A 19,872-nucleotide genomic window follows, 5' to 3' on the forward strand; every position below is an offset into this window, starting at 1 on the left:
AAAGATAAATATGCTGCATATACAGCACTGCGCAAGTGTCAAAAGCCACCATTTCATTTATTCTGTTTCAAAAAGGCCATTACGTAAAACATTGTCATTTTTCTACATAGAAAATTACATAAAAGCCTCCAATACTAAGTATAATGTCATATACGTCAGTATTTAATTTGTCCATGCTTTACCTTTGTGCACCCTACTGCCACTTTAACGTTAAAACCAACAAGTTACAGCTGGGTTCTTCCATCAAAAGCTGTTCCCAAAGATTTTTATTCTTAATAGCTATTATTCATTCACTTTCTGTGCAAATTGCAGGTGATTAATGCATAAAAACCTGATTTTCCTAATTTATTTCAAACTTTTTACGTTATAATGTCATTTCTCACAAAAACTACTGTCACATAAGTTTTGATTTATCAATAAAAAATGTTTTTGTCATGTTTCCATTTCTGTGGCCCTCTGGTTTCCCCATAACATACTAATTAGGACATTCTAGTCATTTATAAAAAAATAAAATAAAAAAATTATATTTTTGTTATTAGAGATCACTTTTGTCTGCAATATTGGGCTGTCTGGGCCCCTTCCATTTCTGTACATCTCTCTTTAAGAGCTGAAAAGTAGCAGCATAAAAAATGCTCTCATCTCCTCTTTAGTCCTGCTACACATCTCTGCCAGTGTTTTTGTGTTTGTGTGTTAAGTGAGGGAAGATGTCACAAGATGCTAAATTCATGCGCAAATATATTATTTTCTCAAAAACAAACAAACAAAAAAAAAATCCCCAGTGTAGGTTTTTGCAACATTTCAGGTGTTGATAAACAATGTTTATGCTAAATTGGAAAGGAAAAATGTTTCTGAGAATTTCCATTTGTACAGCCTTCCAGATGCATTTGTAGAAAAAAAAAAAGTTTGGATGGAAACTCACTTACGGACATTATGTTCCCCCTCCAACATTACCACAGGCAACTACCCAAACACATCTTATCTACCTTGCAGCTAAGACAAAAAAATCTATTAGCACAAAGATGCAGGTAGGCAAAGCAACAGAAGTGAAAAACAAAAGAGTTTCCAAAATTGGAGTTAAAATTTGTTTTAAATGATACAGAAAAATATATGGAAATATATCCCTGCAGATTTCTTTGAAAAACTGAAAGCAAGTCTCTTGAAAAGAGTGAAAGTTAAAGGCAATGGATGGACACACTAATACAATAACTGATTCATTAATATATGTATTTATTTTAGTATAATTACTTATTTAGTTGTTGAGGCTTCAGTATACCAGTATACTTATCTGTTGAATATATTTTCTACTGAAACTCCCTTCTCATTGGTGTCCCTTATAAAAGTATCTGCCTTTTTCAGTATTTACCCAAGTCATCTGCCTAAATACTCTCTCAATCAAAATAAAAATAAAATAAACAAACAAACAAATAAATAAATAAATAAAAATCTGCTCATATCACCCCAATTCTGTCTGTTACACTGGTTACCTGTCCTACTTTGTATCAAGTTTAAAGTCTTCCTGCTAACTTACAAAACTCTACAAGGTCTTTAGTATTTAGCCAAGCTCCTGCACCCATACTGTCCTACCTCAACACTTTGGTCCTCTGACAACAATCGTCTAGCTCTCCCAAAATTTAGACTGGTAATTGATGGAGGCAAATCTTTCAGCGTCATGGCTCCAAACTATGGAATACATTACCGCAATCTCTCTGGGACTATCAAAAATTTTGACCTATACAAAATTCTTAATATCTGAACAGACTGAATATCCTATATGCAACTGTCTTGGGTATAAATATAAAAAAAAGGGGTAAGTGAAGATAAGTCAAATCGGGTTTTACTATAGAGAGAGTGGTTAAACTAAAGGTAACTCACTCATGTTTGACTATATTGAGGGGTGGGTGCTCCATGAGGTGAAAGCTCATGCGGGCACAAATGTCCTTGTAGTCCTGATTCCGCCGCTCAAAGTCCTCCACATGGGCCGCAAGGTGAGAGTTGACAATGCAGAAGCTGGTGTTGTGGAATACAAACCGCACTGCCACGCCTCCTTTATTGCCCTATACATGTGCACAGATAAACAACTCTATTCTCTAGTTATATGATGATATTAAAGGACTCTCACTGCATATAAATATAAATCACAGACACTAACATTTCCTGTTATGACAAACCTCAGCACAAATGTTATGCTTACCATTTTATTCATGAGGCCAGTTCCCACAGATTCAGCAGAGACATGTCTGATGTTGTTCTTGTGCTCCTTTTTGACAAACACCACCAGCATCATACCCACTAACCGTATAATGCGTACCTGAGGAAAGAACGAAGGACAGGATGAAAAATAATTTTAGAATCTGTTCTGTAAATAAAATTGGTCAGGTTGCATTCTTACTTTCAGAAATTCTACTAAAGTTAGACCTTTCCTATCCTACAGCAATGCAGAACAACTTTTAATTGATTACTGTAAATGTACCCATATGCTACATGTATGTTTTAAGGTAGATTTTAAAGTTCTATCAGTCTCAATAGACTAGCACCAGCGTATTTCACTGAGTGTCGGTTTATGTTAGTATGTAAGAGAAACCCCAAAACATGTAATTAAAAATTAGATTTAAAAGACAACTGTCATGCACACCAATTCTATTACTGCCGCATTCAAGTAATTATAATTATTGGCAAAACCTGCTGTCAGTCAAAGATATGGTAAAACATCTTGACTCCTGAATTGTAGCCCTGATCAGACAGTAACTTTAGTAATGACTTACCCGTTTATACTTGGCTTTGGGATGAAGGCTTCGTTCTACTGCATCAACCCATAGCTGCTCTTTGGATGAGTCCATGTAAAAAAAGGCCTCTGTGCTCAAATCCAATTCTTGAAACCTAACAATTCACAATAATTAACTTACAAACAGGGGAGGAAATTTTTGCTGAAAGCGACTGTTAATTAAAGGAACAGCTATATTAACATTAATTGCCACTTGCCCTAAATTCATTCAAATCAGCCATAAACAAGCTGAGTGTCCAAATTTTGCTTCTTCAATTTGAACTGGAGCTACAAGCCTAACAAGCACTGGAAGTCATCAATCACCCAATAATATCCATAAATACATGGCTGAAACTGCTTTCAACAAGCTCAAACTACTTCCAATTCTAATTTAGGTGGCACAGACATGTTAAGACGATTTAGAACAGAGTATGACTTTCTGTGTACTTCAAAAATGGCAAAAACGTAGCTAAAACAAGGGGCAGACCTTCTGGGACAACTGGAATCCTTTCTTTCTTTAGCACAACTTTGTATCATTTCGCACAAGAAAACAAAAAGGAGGTTAAGAGCATTCACAACACAGACGCACCATAGACTAATGTGGGTAGAAACACATGAAAATGCGTCAGCTGCAAGTAGGACCCACACATGACACCTTGGACCCACTGTTCAGCATGAAGCTCAAGCTAGCTTTATCCAAATATCATGGTCACACCATTTAAGGAATAATGGAAAATTCAGAATGTACCAGACTACCAGAGATCTCTATATTCTGTTTTGGCAAAAAGGAATGCAACACCCAATTTCCGTTTATTCTGTTATTCGATGCATAACTTCTCTCTTGAAGCAAGCAAGCTAGCCTTAGCACATCCTGTGTCAACACTTTGTACCAGATGCTTTATAATGCGACCCTGTGCTACACTCTCAAAGTGTGAAGACAGAACAGTACCCAAGTGTGATGCTATATAGATGATACTGTAGTACAAATTTAGCCTAAATGTATAAATAACGATCCACTCCATTTTACTAGTCATTTGTTTTAAAAAGAGAGAATGTAGGTTCAACATAATTTATAACACATATCAAGCCTTTATCATGCATTTATGGAATGGTTTTGATTACTATTCATTTCCAGCGTTTTTAGCACTGTTAGCCAAACATATTCTGTTCTAACTTAAAGAAGCAAAACTTGGACACAAATTATGTCTTGGCTTGTCTGACTGACTTTGGCAGAGGTGGAAAATCATGTAAATCTGAATTTTTTTAATGAACTAATCCTTTAATAGTCACTTACATGAATTGAAAGCAAAAGAACAGCATACAGACAGATGCGACAAGATGCCAATGCCAAGCTTTAGTGTACAATGCAGGATGTATATAAAGATTTCTAATACTGACCCCAGTGCATACATATCAGGAGGATCAGGGTCACAACACAACCAGGGATTCAAACTGCTATCAGGGGACTGACCGTTCACATTCCATGTGCCTGCAAAAAATCTAAGAAATAATGGAAAAAGTTGCAATTTAAAATACGGTAGGGAGTACAAATGAAAAACTAATTTTAAGTAGCAAGCAGATGAGATTAACCTGAAGTTGTGTATATCCACAAACTCCTTCTCCTTTTTGCCTAAGCGATATTTGAGAAGGCCTTCTCTCAGGCCTGACTGGCTGCTGAGCATAGCCTGCCTCATGCTGTGCGTGGTTGGGCTGTCAGACCAAGAGCTAGATCGTTCTGAAGAGTGACTATACCTGAAGAATCAAATAACAGAATGCATCACTCTAAATGCACTGCACAGGAACAATCGCCCTCAGAGCAGATCGTCACACTTACTCTTGTCTGATGGGTGTGCCAATTTGCGTAGGGGGAGGTTTCTCTTTAGGAGGTGGGCCAGCTACTGGAGCTGCAGGGGTAGTGTAGGAACCTTTTCGAGGAGGAAGGGGAGGTACAGGAGGAGGCTCCCTCTGGGCAACTACCCGGTTTTGCTGATTCTTCTTTTCCTCTACTTTTAAAGCATGGCTGAAATTCTCCTCAAAACCAAAATCTGTCACCAGTGAGACTGCAGGATCTACAGAATCTGGGGAAAGCACAGTAATGTCTATAAAGTGTAGATCTCTAATAATAACAAATAAAAATAAAAGAAGAGTTAAACCAGGCACATAATTAAGATACAAGTACATTTCACATACTTAAAGATTTTCCTGTATTGCTGTTGCTTGTGCTGCCTTGTAACAAGTTCTTAGAAGCAGTGACTGGTGGTTTAGAGGTTCTCTGAGGGGGGACTGGGACAGAAGGTTTGAGAGGGGCAGGCACAACTGGCTCCATCTTCCTAGGTAGTGAACTTCTTCCTTCAACTGGGGGGAGAAAAAAAAGAATCAAATTTTTTGACAGTGTTACATGAAGAAAATGTTATTTTTGAGGACTAAGATGGCAGCAATAAAGTATACATTTTCACAAGAGCAATACATACTGATCTGATACATCTGAACACAGAACATGTGGAAATCACAATGCATGATTTTTAAATAATTTATTTATGTTACTGCTGCAAATAAGTATTTGAACACCTGTCAATCAGCAAAAATTCTGGCCCTGAAAGACCTGTTAGTCCGCCTCTAAAAAGTCCACCTCCACTCCACTTATCAATCAATCAATGTTAATATTTGGTATAGTAGCCTTTGTTTGCAATTATAGAGGTCAAACGTTTCCTGTAGTTTTTCACCAGGTTTGCACACACTGCAGCAGGGATTTTGGCCCATTCCTCCACACAGATCTTCTCCAGATCAGCCAGGTTTCTGGGCTGATGCTGAGAAACACGGACTTTGAGCTCCCTCCAAAGATTTTCTATAGGGTTTAGGTCTGGAGACTGGCTAGGCCACTCCAGAACCTTGATATGCTTCTTATGGAGCCACTCCTTGGATATCCTGGCTGTGTGCTTTGAGTCATTGTCATGTTGGAAGACCCAGCCACAACCCATCTTCAATGCTCTAACTGAGGGAAGGAGGTTGTTCCCCAAAATCTCGCAATACATGGCCCCGGTCATCCTCTCCTTAATACACTGCAGTTGTCTTGTCCCATGTGCAGAAAAACACCCCCAAAGCATGATGCTTCCACCCCCATGCTTCACAGTAGGGATGGTGTTTTTGGGATGGTGCTCATCATTCTTTGTCCTCCAAACACGGCGAGTGGAATTAAGACCAAAAAGTTCTATTTTGGTCTCATCTGACTACAGAACTTTCTCCCATGACTCCTCTGGATCATCCAAATGGTCATGGGCAAACTTAAGATGGGCCTGGACGTGTATGCTGATTTAAGCAGGGGAACCTTCCGTGTCATGCATGACTTTAAACTAGTGTATTAGTGTATTACCCACAGTAACCTTGGAAACAGTGGTGCCAGCTCTCTTCAGGTCATTGACCAGCTCCTCCCGTGTAGTTCTGGGCTGATTCCTCACCTTTCTTAGGATCATTGGTATGCCACGAGGTGAGATCTTGTATGGAGACCCAGTCCGAGGGAGATTGACAGTCATGTTTAGCTTCTTCCATTTTCTAATAATTGCTCCAACAGTAGGGGTGTGCGATATTTCCAAAACATGATATCTCGATATTTTCTGTAATTTTGTGGATAACGATAATAGACGATATTTTGCATTATTTAAACATTTGTTTAAAGCCATTATATATATATATATATATATATATATATATATATATATATATATATATAAAAATATAAATATAATATAAATAATATTCTTATATTTTTTAGCTTGCACTTCTTAAATGATATTAATTATTGCTTACTAATTATATTAATTGAAACAATATACTTAATGCATTTTCTTTTTTTAAGGCATATTTTATTTCAAACAAACAAAAACATTGAAATCAATAGTGCAAATAGAACAAATATTCAACAGACACAGAAACAAATACCACATTTGTAAACAAATTACTTGCTTCAAGTCTGGTCAAATTGCACAAAAGGCAAAAAACTATAGCATGTTTAAGTAAATGAATAACCTTAATACTGTATAATTGTTATATAATATATTAATATATATAAGTATATATAATTTTGCACATACATAACAAAAAGTATTAAACAAACTGAAGAACTTGCCAAAAAAGGTGCAGCACTTCTGGGGAAAAAAGGTTTTTAAAGCATTTGTAATCCAATGACTCTAATGTTAACAAAGTCTACAATTTTCAGACAAGAAAGTAACATTGTCTTTGTATCAAAATGACAGAAGGACAGAAAAAATAGCAGCATTTTCCAGCATCAATTTTAAGATGCACTGGGCTTCTTGGGATTTACCTCAAGTTGTGTGACAAAAACGCCAGCCTGTCCACAGCATCTGGCTTCAAAGCAGCACGGTTACATGTAATAATATTTCCACCGGTGCTAAAAACCCTCTCAGAAGGGCTGCTTGAGGCAGGGATGCACAGGTACTTTTTCGCAAGCTTACCCAATCTGGGGAAGTTTACTTCTTGCGTTTTCCACCAGTCAAGTGGATTTACATCACTGTCCACTTCTGGTATCATCAAGTAGCTCTTGATCTCCTTTTCAATTATGGTGTGCAGGGACTCACCTTCTTTGAATTCCTGCAATTTCTTAAAATAACTGCTAAAAGACTTTTGTGTCTTTGCTGGCTCTCCTGTGTCATCATCTCCTCCAACTTTTGCTGCTGATGCCTGAGCTGAAGCAGTTGAGAGACCTTGGGTAGGGCTGTCTTCCTCTGTTGCTATAGCCTGTAGTTCTGCTGTAGCTGTTGTCACAATGACTTTGATTGTGTCATCATCATTGTAGCGATTTTTGAACCGGGGGTCAAGTGTTGATGCCAGACTCAACAGTTCGTCCACACAGTCCTCTGTGTATTTTGTGTTAAGGTACTCAAGGATAGTTTGTTTGATTTTTTTGGTTAGGTCTGTGTCATCAGATTTTATCTTCAGGACTTCAGTGTTAAACAAAGCCAGCACAGATTTTAGGTAGGAAACTGTTACAAGTTTCTCACCTGAAAGAGCATCTGTGAACTCTAGAAGAGGCCCAAGTGCTTTGCTGACCGCTTCCAGCACCTCCACATCCTGCCTTGTTGGGACAAGGTGTCTGTGCTTTTTGTCTTCAGCCAACACATGACAAATGGCCTTTTCCTGTTCAAGGAATCTCTCTATCATGCGCTGTCTTGAGCCCCATCTTGTTGGTGACTCTGTGATGAGTTTATGCTCCGGAAGCTTCAGCTGCTCTTGTGCATCAGCAAGTTTTTTCTTTTTTTCCAGCTGTTGGAAAAAGCTCCGACCACCTTCTTGCAAACCCCAATGACTCTGTCTATTCTCGGATCCCGCATGCTCCTCTCTGAAAAATGTAATATATATATATATATATAAAAAACATTACAACCTATTATATATTACATTATATTTAAATGTCATGTACTATTTAAAATATTGTTATTTGCATACAACAACAGCTTTGCTTTATGTTACACAATGTACATAACATTTTCACGTTTGCACACACTACTGTAACAAAGTGTAACTTCAATTGCATTATATAAAAGTTACTCACCAATAGCAATACGTAGTCTGTGTCCTCTTCCATTTGTTTATCCGTAGTGCACTGACAACATTAACCCCACTGTCTGTTGTCATGCACACCATGCGGTCTTCTTGCAGCGACCAAGATGCCAGCGCATCTTGCAGACCTTGGGCAATTAACTCTCCTGTGTGATCTTCAGGAAAGTATGATGTTTGCAAACAGTAGCTTTGCAGGTGCCAAAATTCGTCTATGAAACGCGCTGTCAGTGAGAGGTATGGCTCAGACGTTCTGCTTGACCATAAATCCGCCGTGGTGGAAAAATGTGCGACTTTTAGTCTTTTAGTTTATGCGCCAGAGTTTGGCGACATGATTCATACAGTTTGGGCAAAGCGGTTTGATTGAAATATTTTCGGCCAGGCAGTTTATATCTTGAATCTATAGTGTTTAAAAGTTGTTTAAAGCCATCTCGCTCAACTACTTGAATAGGCATGTCTTTTGCGATATAATATGTGACCGCGTCTGTTATCTCTTGCTACCTGCTGCCTTTTTTGTCGTAAGGCACTTTTTTATTAAATGCCTCCGTTAATGATTGCTGTGTGCGTGTTTTACCAGACACATTAGTTGTTTCAGGGTTGTCTATGACAGCGGGCTCCCGCAGCTTTTCATATTCCTCATAATCTTTGCGGTGGTTTGTTCGGAGATGATGGAACAGGTTAGTTGTGGAGCTTTCTTTTACGGCAACCGCTTTCTTACAAAGTTTGCAAATTGGTATCTTTTGACCAATGTCAGTCTTTTCAAATCCAAACCATCTCCACGCGAGTGAAGATGATCCTCGCCTAGGAATTAAATCTAAGGCGGTAGATTGCGAGGCTGGCGCAGTGTCTTCACTCATGTTTAGCATTAGGCATTTATGCTAGCGCACAGTATGGACACTCTCAATGCGCACGCGCAGCAGCCGAGGCGCCCCCCCCCCCAGTCTGTAGCATACTCGATCACGTCATCTTACACATCGTTAACGCGGCAATTAAGATATTATCGTAGACGATATATATCGCACACCCCTATCCAACAGTTGATCTTTTTTCACCAAGATGCTTGGCAATTGCCCCGTAGCCCTTTCCAGCCTTGTGGAGGTCTACAATTTTGTCTCTGGTGTCTTTGGACAGCTTTTTGGTCTTAGCCATGTTAGTAGTTGGAGACTTACTGATTGTGTGGGGTGGACAGGTGTCTTTATGCAGCTAATGACCTCAGACAGGTGCTTCTAATTTAGAATAATCAGTGGAGTGGAGGTGGACTTTTTAGAGGCGGACTAACAGGTCTTTGAGGGCCAGAATTTTTGCTGATTGACAGGTGTTCAAATACTTATTTGCAGCAGTAACATAAATTATTTTTAAAAAATCATACATTGTGATTTCCGTTTTTTTTTTTTTTTTTAGATTATGTCTCTCACAGTGGACATGCACCCAAGATGAAAATTTCAGACCCCTCCATGAATTCTAAGTGGGAGAACTTGCAAAGTCGCAGGGTGTTCAAATATTATTTTCCTCACTGTATACACTGAAGACATCTGGGTTTGAGAATCTGAGAATTTCAGCTTTGATTTCCTGCATGTATTAAACAACTTGGAGCAAAAGAGCAAAAACATATGAACATGTGACTGACAGGTGTTTCTTGTTGCTCAGGTGTGCCCTTTGAGATTGATTATTTAAAACAATATCCTTGGATGTCTAATCTTGGTTTGAGCCCTTGTTTTTTTAAGACTTAATATGTTGTTAAAAAGAATAAATCAACATAAAGATCAGAGAATTGTACAAGTACTGGGGACAGCCAACACAACAATTTAAAATTTCATGAAAAAGAAAGAAATTACTGATGTGCTAAGAACCAGGCTTCAAACATGTTGACCAAGGGAAAAAAAAACAGCAATTGATGACAGAATTGTTGTGAGAGCTGTAAGGAAACCCCAAAAAACAGCAGTCAGTAACACCACAAACAACCTCTGCAGCCACAGGGGCAAAGGTATCAATCTCCACCACCTGAAAAAGACGTCCAGAGCAGAAAGATGCCACACCACTAGATGCAAACCAAAAGATGCATCAAGTCTGTAATGAACCACAAAAGGTCTGAAGTTTTAAGGAATAATGAGACCCAAGATTAACCTGGAGAAAGAAATATCTGTTCATGACCCACAACATTAGCTCATGGGTCAAGCACGGTGGAGGTAGTGTCACGGCTTGGGCTTGCAATGGAGTCTGATTTTCATTCATGTTGCAACTCATAATGGAAGCAGCAGAATGAATTCAGAAGTCTACATAAACATTGTGTTCCAATTAATAGAGAAATGCATCCAAACTAAGACTAACTTCTTCATGCAGAAAGACAATGACCAAAAACACAGTGCCAACACAAAGGACTTCATCATGGAAAAAAGTGGAAGGTTTTCGACTGGCCAAGTCAACATTTTTTTGATGTCAGTTCATCGCCAGCTTGTTGCAGTTATCGTAAGCAAGGGATGTGCATCCACATATTAAAGTATTAATTGATAAAACTTTGTTCTTATGCTTCTTCTCACCTATGAATTGAGTGTTCTGCCACCATATGTACATGTTCTAAGCTGTTTAGCTGAAATTCTTTTTTTTTTGTTTTGTTTTCAAACGCAAATGTCTCCAGTGACTAGCAAAAACAAAAGAACTGGCCTTGCTGTTTCAGTACTTTCAGAGGAATTCTACATGATTTTGTGAGTCATTTTGTGTGATATTTATAGCCTTTAAAATTTGTTTAAAAAAAAAAAAAAAAACTGAAGGTACATTCTCCATTTTATCAGAACTGGCAATCTGGCATGTTAATTTACATCTTAAAAAGCTTGTCTTTGTTAAACTATATCCTGTTCACACAAAACAACTGGGTGATAAAGGGCAGACTGAACATTATGTTAGTCTAGAAGAGAGCTTACTGCTACAAGAGCCGCTTTTATGCTGCTTCAGTTGACCTCATTAATATGGCATCATTAACAGATTAACAATTAAAACAGGGTATCTATTCGGCAGAAAGCTGGGAAATAGTAAGGCAAGTTTTGTAGGATGTGTCTGCCCAAAACTATTTATTTTCCTTGTTTCATTTTGTCAGCCATATTTTATTATCAACCGAAAATGCTCTGAAAGTTACTGAGAAAGCAAAGAGGGATCCAGATTATTTACCATATTCTGGTTGACTGCACTATTCTAAGAAAGATGTATGCACAAGGCTCTGAGTTTCAATCATCACATCACACAGTGAAGTAACAACTCCTCTGTTAACACTACAAACATTGTAGCGGTGTCAACATCTATGACGAACACCCTTAGTTTATTTTACAACACTTCTTTCCAAAGGTGGCAGATCAACTGAAAACACAGTGTTTATAATACAGCATGTGTCTTGGTGACAAGTGCCTTTTTTTAATGTTCAAATACACCTGAACCACTCAATGGACAGTCTGTAGGTGTGTTTAAGCAAGAAAATCACCAAATTGTGCTAGACTCTGGCCCTCCAGGACAGAAAATTAACAACCGTAGTTTAAGAAAAATGGCTCATGCTAAGAAACAGCTAAAGCCCAAGAGCACACTACTGTGCCAAAGTCAGAGAGCACCATTTATTTCATTAATTTCCAGTCAAAAGAAGCACCAAGGACAAGCTATCAATTTTCAGTGTCAGGAAAAAAGCAAAATATTTAACAGAAAATTCCACAGAAGCCTTTACATACTCTAAACATTACTTGCCCCCACAATTTTATCTTCTATTGCTTTTCCACTTTCTTATGCAAGTGGACATCATATTATACCTAATCCCCTCGGAAACATCTCCTGAAATATAAACAAAGGGCTTCTCAGCCACTATATCAATGATCTAAACTTTCCTGTTCCAATTTAAACACTGAGCATAGGTGTCAATGCTCTTGTCAGAAAAAGACAACTGCAGTGCAGAAAGCAACTTTAAGTAAAGTCCTTCATTTGGGCAGAGATGTGAGATCTCATATAAAGCTACGCCTCACAAAAAACTGCTAATTTCTCTGGGAAACAATGAAAACACAAGCAAACCAACATTACTCCTTTATAACCTTCAAAAAGTGCATCTCATATTGAGGGGAAATCTCTCCAGTAAGCACACGTTCAAAAAAAAAAAAAAAAAAAAAATATTGCAGCTGTTCAGGTTAATAAGTAACCTCTGTCAGTAAAACAAGGCAGAGGTTGTTAAATAATAAAGAGAGCCAGAGTGTATTCTCACCTTGTTGCTTGGCCTTCTTCACCTGCTGGAGAAATGTCCTAGTTCGCTCATCATCCTGCAGCTCCAGCAGCAGCTCCGGAGTCTGCTCCCCTCGAATACGGATCCTCAGTGTCGCTGCCGGACGAGATGGTAGTGAGAACAACTGCCAACAATCTAATGAACTTTTTATGTCAAGGGGTTTGTGATCTATCAAGCTATTATGTGCTATTAGAAGCTACAAGATAGCACAAAATAGAACTCCGTCGACCACACTTACTGCTTATTGAGATGTCTATAAGAAGAGCCTCCTCAGCTTCTGAATGAAGAATAGAAAAGCAGTTAAAGGCAGCTCTGAATCTGCTGTGCAAAGGTTGCTAAGGGCTTGACTACCGCAGAGAAAATATTTCCTACAGGCTCTCTGTAATGTTTATCTGACATTTACAAGGGGGAGGGGACAGGAACTTCTGAACTCTTATAAATGACATCGTTTTACATTAGATACAGGATGACTTTCAATGTCAAAGGATAAGAGGATTAAGGTGGGATAAGCTGCTGCTTTTTGTCATCATGCTCAGGTCCCCCTCCATCTCGTTACACCCCGCCCCCTTTCACCACAGGAAAGGAAAAAAAAAAAGATCACGCAGAGGAAGCTACAGAGGGCACAACCGGCACTTACCTCGCACTATCTGAAAGTGGCTAGTGATCGGTATGGACAATTGGGGCACTGGACTGGACACAACTGCCTCGGGATTTGCCAAAACTCCCAACCTTAAAAGACAAAAGTTAATTATTTAAATAAAGCTGCACATTGTACAACTCCATGTTTCTTTTATCTGGTCTTTAACTCTAGTGTAAATGTCAAAAGTGGAAAGTACTACTTGGGGAGTGTGACAAAATCGTAGAAATTTCCACAAAGCATGCTGTGAGCAAGATGAGTAATCTCAGTTGTTCCCTACAGATCACATTCAAGTGTCCCATCATATACACAGCTGTATATGATGGGACATATACAAAAGGTTTGGGCACCCCTGGTCAAATGACCAGGTTTGTTTTTTTTCTGAGTGAAAATAAGTTAAGACATCATCTGCTCATTTCAATACACAATTACTGTTTATTTGCTGAATTTAATGTAAAAGACTTGTGGTGATCGAGCATTTGAGGTTATAGCACTGAGATTATGGAATGCTCTGCCTGCTCTTTTAAGGTCTGTCGACTCTGTTGATTCTTTTAAAAAACAGCTGAAGACTTATCTTTTTAAACAGACATTTGGGTATTTGGTCTGTATTAGGTTTCTATCCTATGTGTACTTGTTTAATGTTTGTCTTTTGTTTAACATTATGTTTTTGTAAAGCACTTTGTGACCCATGTCTGTGAAAAGTGCTGTATAAATAAATTTTACTTACTTACTTAAAACATAAAATGCAGCCTGTGCAAAATAATGGCACAGATACTTTATTATATTTTCTCCAATTTGTTAAGCAAATACGAAAACACTACAGACAGGTGTCATATTTAAGCTTGCTTGATTTTTCATTATCTCTGCTTAAATTCAGTCATTGAGATTTTGATGCTGTGGTGTGAAATGGTAGACTGTGGAGAAACTTGACTTTATAAAAAATTTACAATTCTTACACGTTTCTCTAAAACATAGCATTCCAACAAACGACTCTGAGTGTCTTTGTTTACATCTTGTTGATTTAATTATGCCTTCAACCTGAGGCATTCAACCTTTTGCATAAGACTGCACTGACTATGTGCGTTAAAATCATAAGCCTCCTCCTGATGACGGTCATACAGAAATATCAAGTAAGCACACATTCATGACGGCTATACTGTTTAGAAGTTACTGCAATGTGTAGCAAATAAATTACATTGTCATTTTGACATTTTTGTCCATTTTGCGCAGGCCTGAACTAAAACACTGTGACAACAAGAAGCAGCTCTTATCAGCTGCTGCAGCATGATTCCACTAGAGAGTACACTGCAGCGTTCTGCTTCCAAACTTTCTTATCTCTTCAAACATACAGCCAAAGTGTGAAAGTCAGTATTTAAGATACATACACAGCGGAGTTAATGCATGCAGGGTTAATTACTGGGCACTCACAAGTATGGCTTGCAACTTGCCCAATCTTCTGGTTCTCTCAGCATTAAATTTGATTACTGTAGATCAGTGGGAAAACCTCCACAGCTACCTGACTGTGTGCAATTCCAAATAGAGCAAAAACTACAAACTCCTGTCCAGCTGCTGACCATCATCTCTTTGTCTGTACCAACAAACAGAAATGCAGCTGACAACTGCAGCACCAAATTCAATCAAAAGAAACAGCTGAATGCTTATGGGTTATTCATTACAAAATGCTTACTTACTGATGGCACACTGTGGGATGTGGTATGGGATGGCATGAAGTCATTTCATTACACAGTGACACAGTTTACTCAATGCTATTCCGGTGCATCTTTCATTAGGCTGCCATGGTCCCATATTAAATCACAATATGAGGACAACTTGAAGCAGAGCTCCTTCACTCTGTCTGTCTATCCTTTTGAGCTGGTTTCCTGGACCCAGTTTAAGCTTAATGAAACATGGTGTCAACATAAGTGGATAATACTGTAACTTTTAAGCTAATGATACTTGATAGAATTCAAAATTCTTATTCTGTGTCTTATTTCTTGTTTTTATTTAGCCTAAATCATGAATCAGTCAGATTAATTAAAAATTAAGAATCTAGAAGTTTTGACAGTAATCTTTAGCGCAACAGTGTAATCTTATTTGAGGAAAAGAGGCTTTTACCTATTTGGAAAGCAGGTTACTTATTGAGAAAAAAAAAACTCTCTCACACACACACACACACACACACACACACACAAAATAAATAAATAAAATTTTCAAGCAGGACATTGCATCAGTATTGGTTCCCTGTGCTCTTTGTTCAGTGACCACAATCGCTGCCCAAGGCCTTCACTTGGCTGCATAGAGTGTCTGTAACCTTTTCCACCTCACAGCACTGTTCCTCAGACTAGAGGGCAACTCAGCATGCACACTTTTAATGCAGTTAGAGAGTTTGTGTGCTCATGTGAGGCGTATTAAGCTTTAGGACACTGTGGTGGAATGCAGGATAATGGGCAGCATGTTGGCAAGCAGTGAAACCTCTCTCTCTCTCTCTCTCTCTCTCTCTCTCTCTCATACACACAAACCCACAGCCTGTGCAGCTCTGAAAACATGACTGTTAGAACACCTTCTGCCTCTCTGCACAATCTACTACACAATACTAACACACCTACAGCAACCACAACACAAGCACTGCTTTTATAAGCAGAGAAGTTAGCTTGAATGAGACTACAATAAACACAGATGTGCTTGTAATCAGCTGCATGAAAGAGTATCATTACATATGAAAACGGCACTTTAAAAACATCTAAATGACTGCTAGGTATTATAATGCCTTTGGGTTTGTGAGCATAGCTACTAAGTGCAATGGGGGAAAAAGATGCATTGAATCCTTAGGGAGTACAAAACACATTCAGCAAGAAGCAACAGCTAAACAGAACTAAATCAAATGAACAACACACTCTCATAGCCGATCACAAAAGAAAAGCTGGGCACATACTGAATACTTGACACAAACAAGAAATGGTCATGACAGACCTGAGAAGCATATACTCACGTAAACTGTCCTGAATGCTCCAGTAAAGTGAGGAGTCTAGGTTCTCGCTGGCCAGCCCTCAGCTCATGCCCCCTCACCGTCTGGATGTTGCAATTAAGGATTCAATGGCACGTGGTGAAGGACAAAAGGAAAAATAAGGCAGAAAAATTCCCACACACTGTTAAGTTTAACACCTGACTGATAAACAGTGCTTTTCCAGAATGATTAGACTTATTTTAAAGGAGAATTCCACCAGTTTCGGCATATTTCAATCACTGAGATGTAAACAAACTTAGAGTGGTTTGGTATAAAATGGTTCATTGTAGAGAAACATACAGACTCAGATTTCTTTACAGTAGTGGTGAGAGGAACCATGGGTCATGATGTATGCAGCTCTAACATAGCCATTATAATTACCATTCAAAACCACAGAGAACCAACAAGTGTCTTCGTTTTTTTTTTTTATTGTAATACAGATAGTGGTAAAGGTGGACTATTAAGCTGTTCAACATCCTGCAAATATCATAATTAATGGATTTCAAAATATGTTTTCATCTCAAAACAAAAGGAAAACTATATCCCTTAAACTCTTCAGAAGTCAAGCTCTAGTCAGCCCAGTGTGAACAATTTTGATTACAGAAGTTTCTCCAGAAAGCATTTAACATCAAACCATTAGGCAGAAAATTTTTAATTGCCCTTTGAAGTAGAGGTTTACCAGAGGTTTTTTTGCCCCTTTTGCCCCATTTATATGAAGAGGGTACCTGAATACATGTATACAAAATACAATGAAAAAGATTTAAGATCCGCATGACACTCAACTAGAAAGGTACATAATGATGGCTGATTCACTGGAAGACAAGCAAAACAGTTCATCTGAACGTTGACCTGACATGACAGCAAGTAAACTCTTCAGCTGCTTCTGCTGAATTTCCTTTCTTAGCTGCTTAAAGTAACATTAGTCCAAAAAGGACGGCTGACAAGATAACAAAAGGTTAGAAGGTGGTTTTGGTCTTTACCACAAAGACCAACTAACACTGTCAACTGCACCATTAGTGTCCAGTTATGATGGAAGTATTAAAGGGGGATTTTTCAAAACCGCTACATAATTAAATGGTTAATATGTAAACAATGTCGTTCAGAGCAGTTTGGTGTGAAATGCTTAATTTTAGAGAAACTTATGGAGTTAGAACTGTTTACAGTGGTGGTGACAGGAACCAGCGTCCACTTCAAAAAGCTCCCTCACAAAGTTCTTACATGACTTGTATATAAATACCCAGCCAGATGTCAGAGACATTGGTTTACGGTATTCCGTGATACAGTTTTGGTCTAAAACGTATTTTAATCAATCCGTTTTTAACTATTCTTGGCAGAGGAATACACAAAGTGTGTTCAGATTTACCACTACATTAGTTACACACACTATATTTCCAAAGGTATTTGGTCATCTATCTTCACATAATACAAAATTGAGTGCGATCCCGTTCTTAATCCATCGGATTTAATATGATGTCGGCCCACCTTTTGCAGCTATAACAGCTTCAACTCTTCTGGGAAGGCTTTCCACAAGGTTTAGGAGTGTGTTTATGGGAATTTTTGACCATTCTTTCTGGAAACACACTTGTGAGGTCAGACACTGATGTTGGACGAGAAGGCCTGGCTCGCAGTCTCCACTCTAATTCATCCCAAAGCTGTTCTATTGGGTTGAGGTCAGGACTCTGTGCAGGCCAGTCAAGTTCTTCCACACCAAACTCACTCATCCATGTCTTAATGGACCTTGCTTTGTGCACTGGTGCGCAGTCATGCTGGAACAGGGAGAGGCCATCCCCAAACTGTTCTCACAAAGTTGGGAGCATGAAATTGTCCAAAATCTCTTCGTCTGTTGACGCATTAAGAGTTCCTTTCACTGGAGCTAAGGGGCCAAGCACAACTTCTGAAAAACAACCCCACACGATAATCCCCCTCCAAACTTTACACTTGGCACAATGCAGTCAGACAAGTACCGTTCTCCTGGCAACCGCCAAACCCAGACTCATCCATCAGCTTGGAAACCCATTCCATGAAACTCTCTACACACTGTTCTGGAGCTAATTTGAAGGCCACAAGAAAGTTTGGAGGTCTGTAGTGACCGACTCTGCAGAAAGTTGTTGCGCACTACGCACCTCAGCATCCGCCGACCCCGCTCTGTCATTTAACGTGATCTACCACTTCATGGCTGAGTTGCTGTCGTTCCCAATCGCTTCCACTGCCAGTTGACTGTGGAATATTTAGTAGCGAGGAAATTTCACGACTGGACTTGTTGTACAGGTGGCGTCCGATCACGGTACCACACTGGAATTCACTGACCTCCTGAGAGCGACTCGTTCTTTCACTAATGTGTGTAGCAGCAGTCTGCAGGCCTAGGGACTTGCTTTCATACACCTGTGGCCATGGAAGTGATTGGAACACCTAAATTCAATGATTTAGATGGATGAGTGAATAGTTTTGGAAACATAGCGTATATATAAAAAAAGCTTAGAAAAAATGGTGGCAAGTTTCTTCACAAATGAAGCATTTAACATCGAACCACACTGAAATGACTGTTTACATCTCAAACACGGCGTTTGAAAAATCGGTGGAACTCCCCTTTAAGTTTTACAGCCACAGCAGGGTTACGCTGACGTGTGGAAAAGACTGTTTACCATCATAAAACTACACCTTTTACTAACATACATGAACTTAAACGCATGTCAAATATGGAGGAAAAACGGCCAGTGAGGCTTCCTATAGCACAACAGAGGACATGCTATGCGCTAAAGTTACCCGAAACAGTTAAAGCCGCACGTTTGAGCGGAGATATCAGGCTGTCGAACTGGATTAGTTCATCCAACCTTGACAAGCTAACTTGCTAGCTGGCTAAGTGACAAAGCTTCTCACAGCTAACCAGCTCGTAGCCACTGTCCCATAAATTCAGACAGCCGCAGCGTTGGTGGCTGTAGCTAAATTCACGTACAGAATGAGCAACTTCCAAAGGATACCGCCAGGCATTTCTCCTCACAGAGTCCGAGAGAAGAATCCATAGTTTACGTGGCCGGTTAGCTTTTCGCCATATAACTTACTCCACGCTATCTACACGATCAGGCGAAATATTTCTCCAAATGTTTTCTCCTCCAGTCCAGTCCACCTCGGAGTGTTCCGCCGTGTCGGCCTTCTGCTGTGGATACCGGCTCGGTGAAACGCTTTAGGAGGGAGCTTGTAGCCAGCTAACTGGAAAACCACTACCGTAACCTGACCCGAGAAGAGTCCGTCATCGATAAAACGCACTTTTGTTCATTTCGTCCTTAACGACGAGTCTGTACACGGACCGGCTGAGAACGGAGAGCGGCAAGAAGTCCGGACAGTCCGACCAGATGATGAGAGACGGTCAGCGAGAGAGGAGAGCTCCGCTCAGCTCAGCTCCGCTCCGGAGGAACGTCAGGAGGAAGCAAAACTCACATTAGACTCTCTCACGATTTACGAGCGGCACTGTCGATGACACCCTTCCACTCGACAGTTCACCGCCGTTTTCAGGCACGTTTCATTGCACGGCTATCCGTGCCGCCAGCCTGCGAGCTGTCGACAGTGTAGCTACAAGTTTAGCGTTAAATGTTAGCCAGCATTAGCCGAGCACCTCCACATCAGCGTGAGAAAACAGCAGGGCCTTGCGGGAAGAG

At 39.4% G+C, this 19,872-nt stretch overlaps 1 protein-coding gene across 2 annotated transcripts in view; it reads right to left on the minus strand.

Annotated features, from left to right (window-relative positions):
• Nucleotides 1-19,872, minus strand: part of ocrl (OCRL inositol polyphosphate-5-phosphatase) — a 34,329-nt gene extending 14,457 nt beyond the window's left edge. For both annotated transcript variants that reach the window (XM_017698343.2, XM_017698342.2), the window contains exons 1-12: nt 19,198-19,872; nt 16,205-16,284; nt 13,216-13,307; nt 12,817-12,855; nt 12,561-12,674; nt 4,952-5,116; nt 4,596-4,839; nt 4,352-4,513; nt 4,160-4,261; nt 2,763-2,877; nt 2,192-2,308; nt 1,873-2,054 (exon numbers count right to left, since the gene is read on the minus strand). In XM_017698343.2, the coding sequence (XP_017553832.1) occupies nt 1,873-2,054; nt 2,192-2,308; nt 2,763-2,877; nt 4,160-4,261; nt 4,352-4,513; nt 4,596-4,839; nt 4,952-5,116; nt 12,561-12,674; nt 12,817-12,855; nt 13,216-13,307; nt 16,205-16,284; nt 19,198-19,239 (1,454 nt within the window). In that variant the 5' untranslated portion in view covers nt 19,240-19,872. The remainder of the gene's footprint in view (nt 1-1,872; nt 2,055-2,191; nt 2,309-2,762; nt 2,878-4,159; nt 4,262-4,351; nt 4,514-4,595; nt 4,840-4,951; nt 5,117-12,560; nt 12,675-12,816; nt 12,856-13,215; nt 13,308-16,204; nt 16,285-19,197) is intronic.

The sequence above is a fragment of the Pygocentrus nattereri genome, chromosome 8 (genome assembly GCF_015220715.1).
Source record: "Pygocentrus nattereri isolate fPygNat1 chromosome 8, fPygNat1.pri, whole genome shotgun sequence".
NCBI classification, from domain to species: Eukaryota; Metazoa; Chordata; class Actinopteri; order Characiformes; family Serrasalmidae; genus Pygocentrus; species Pygocentrus nattereri.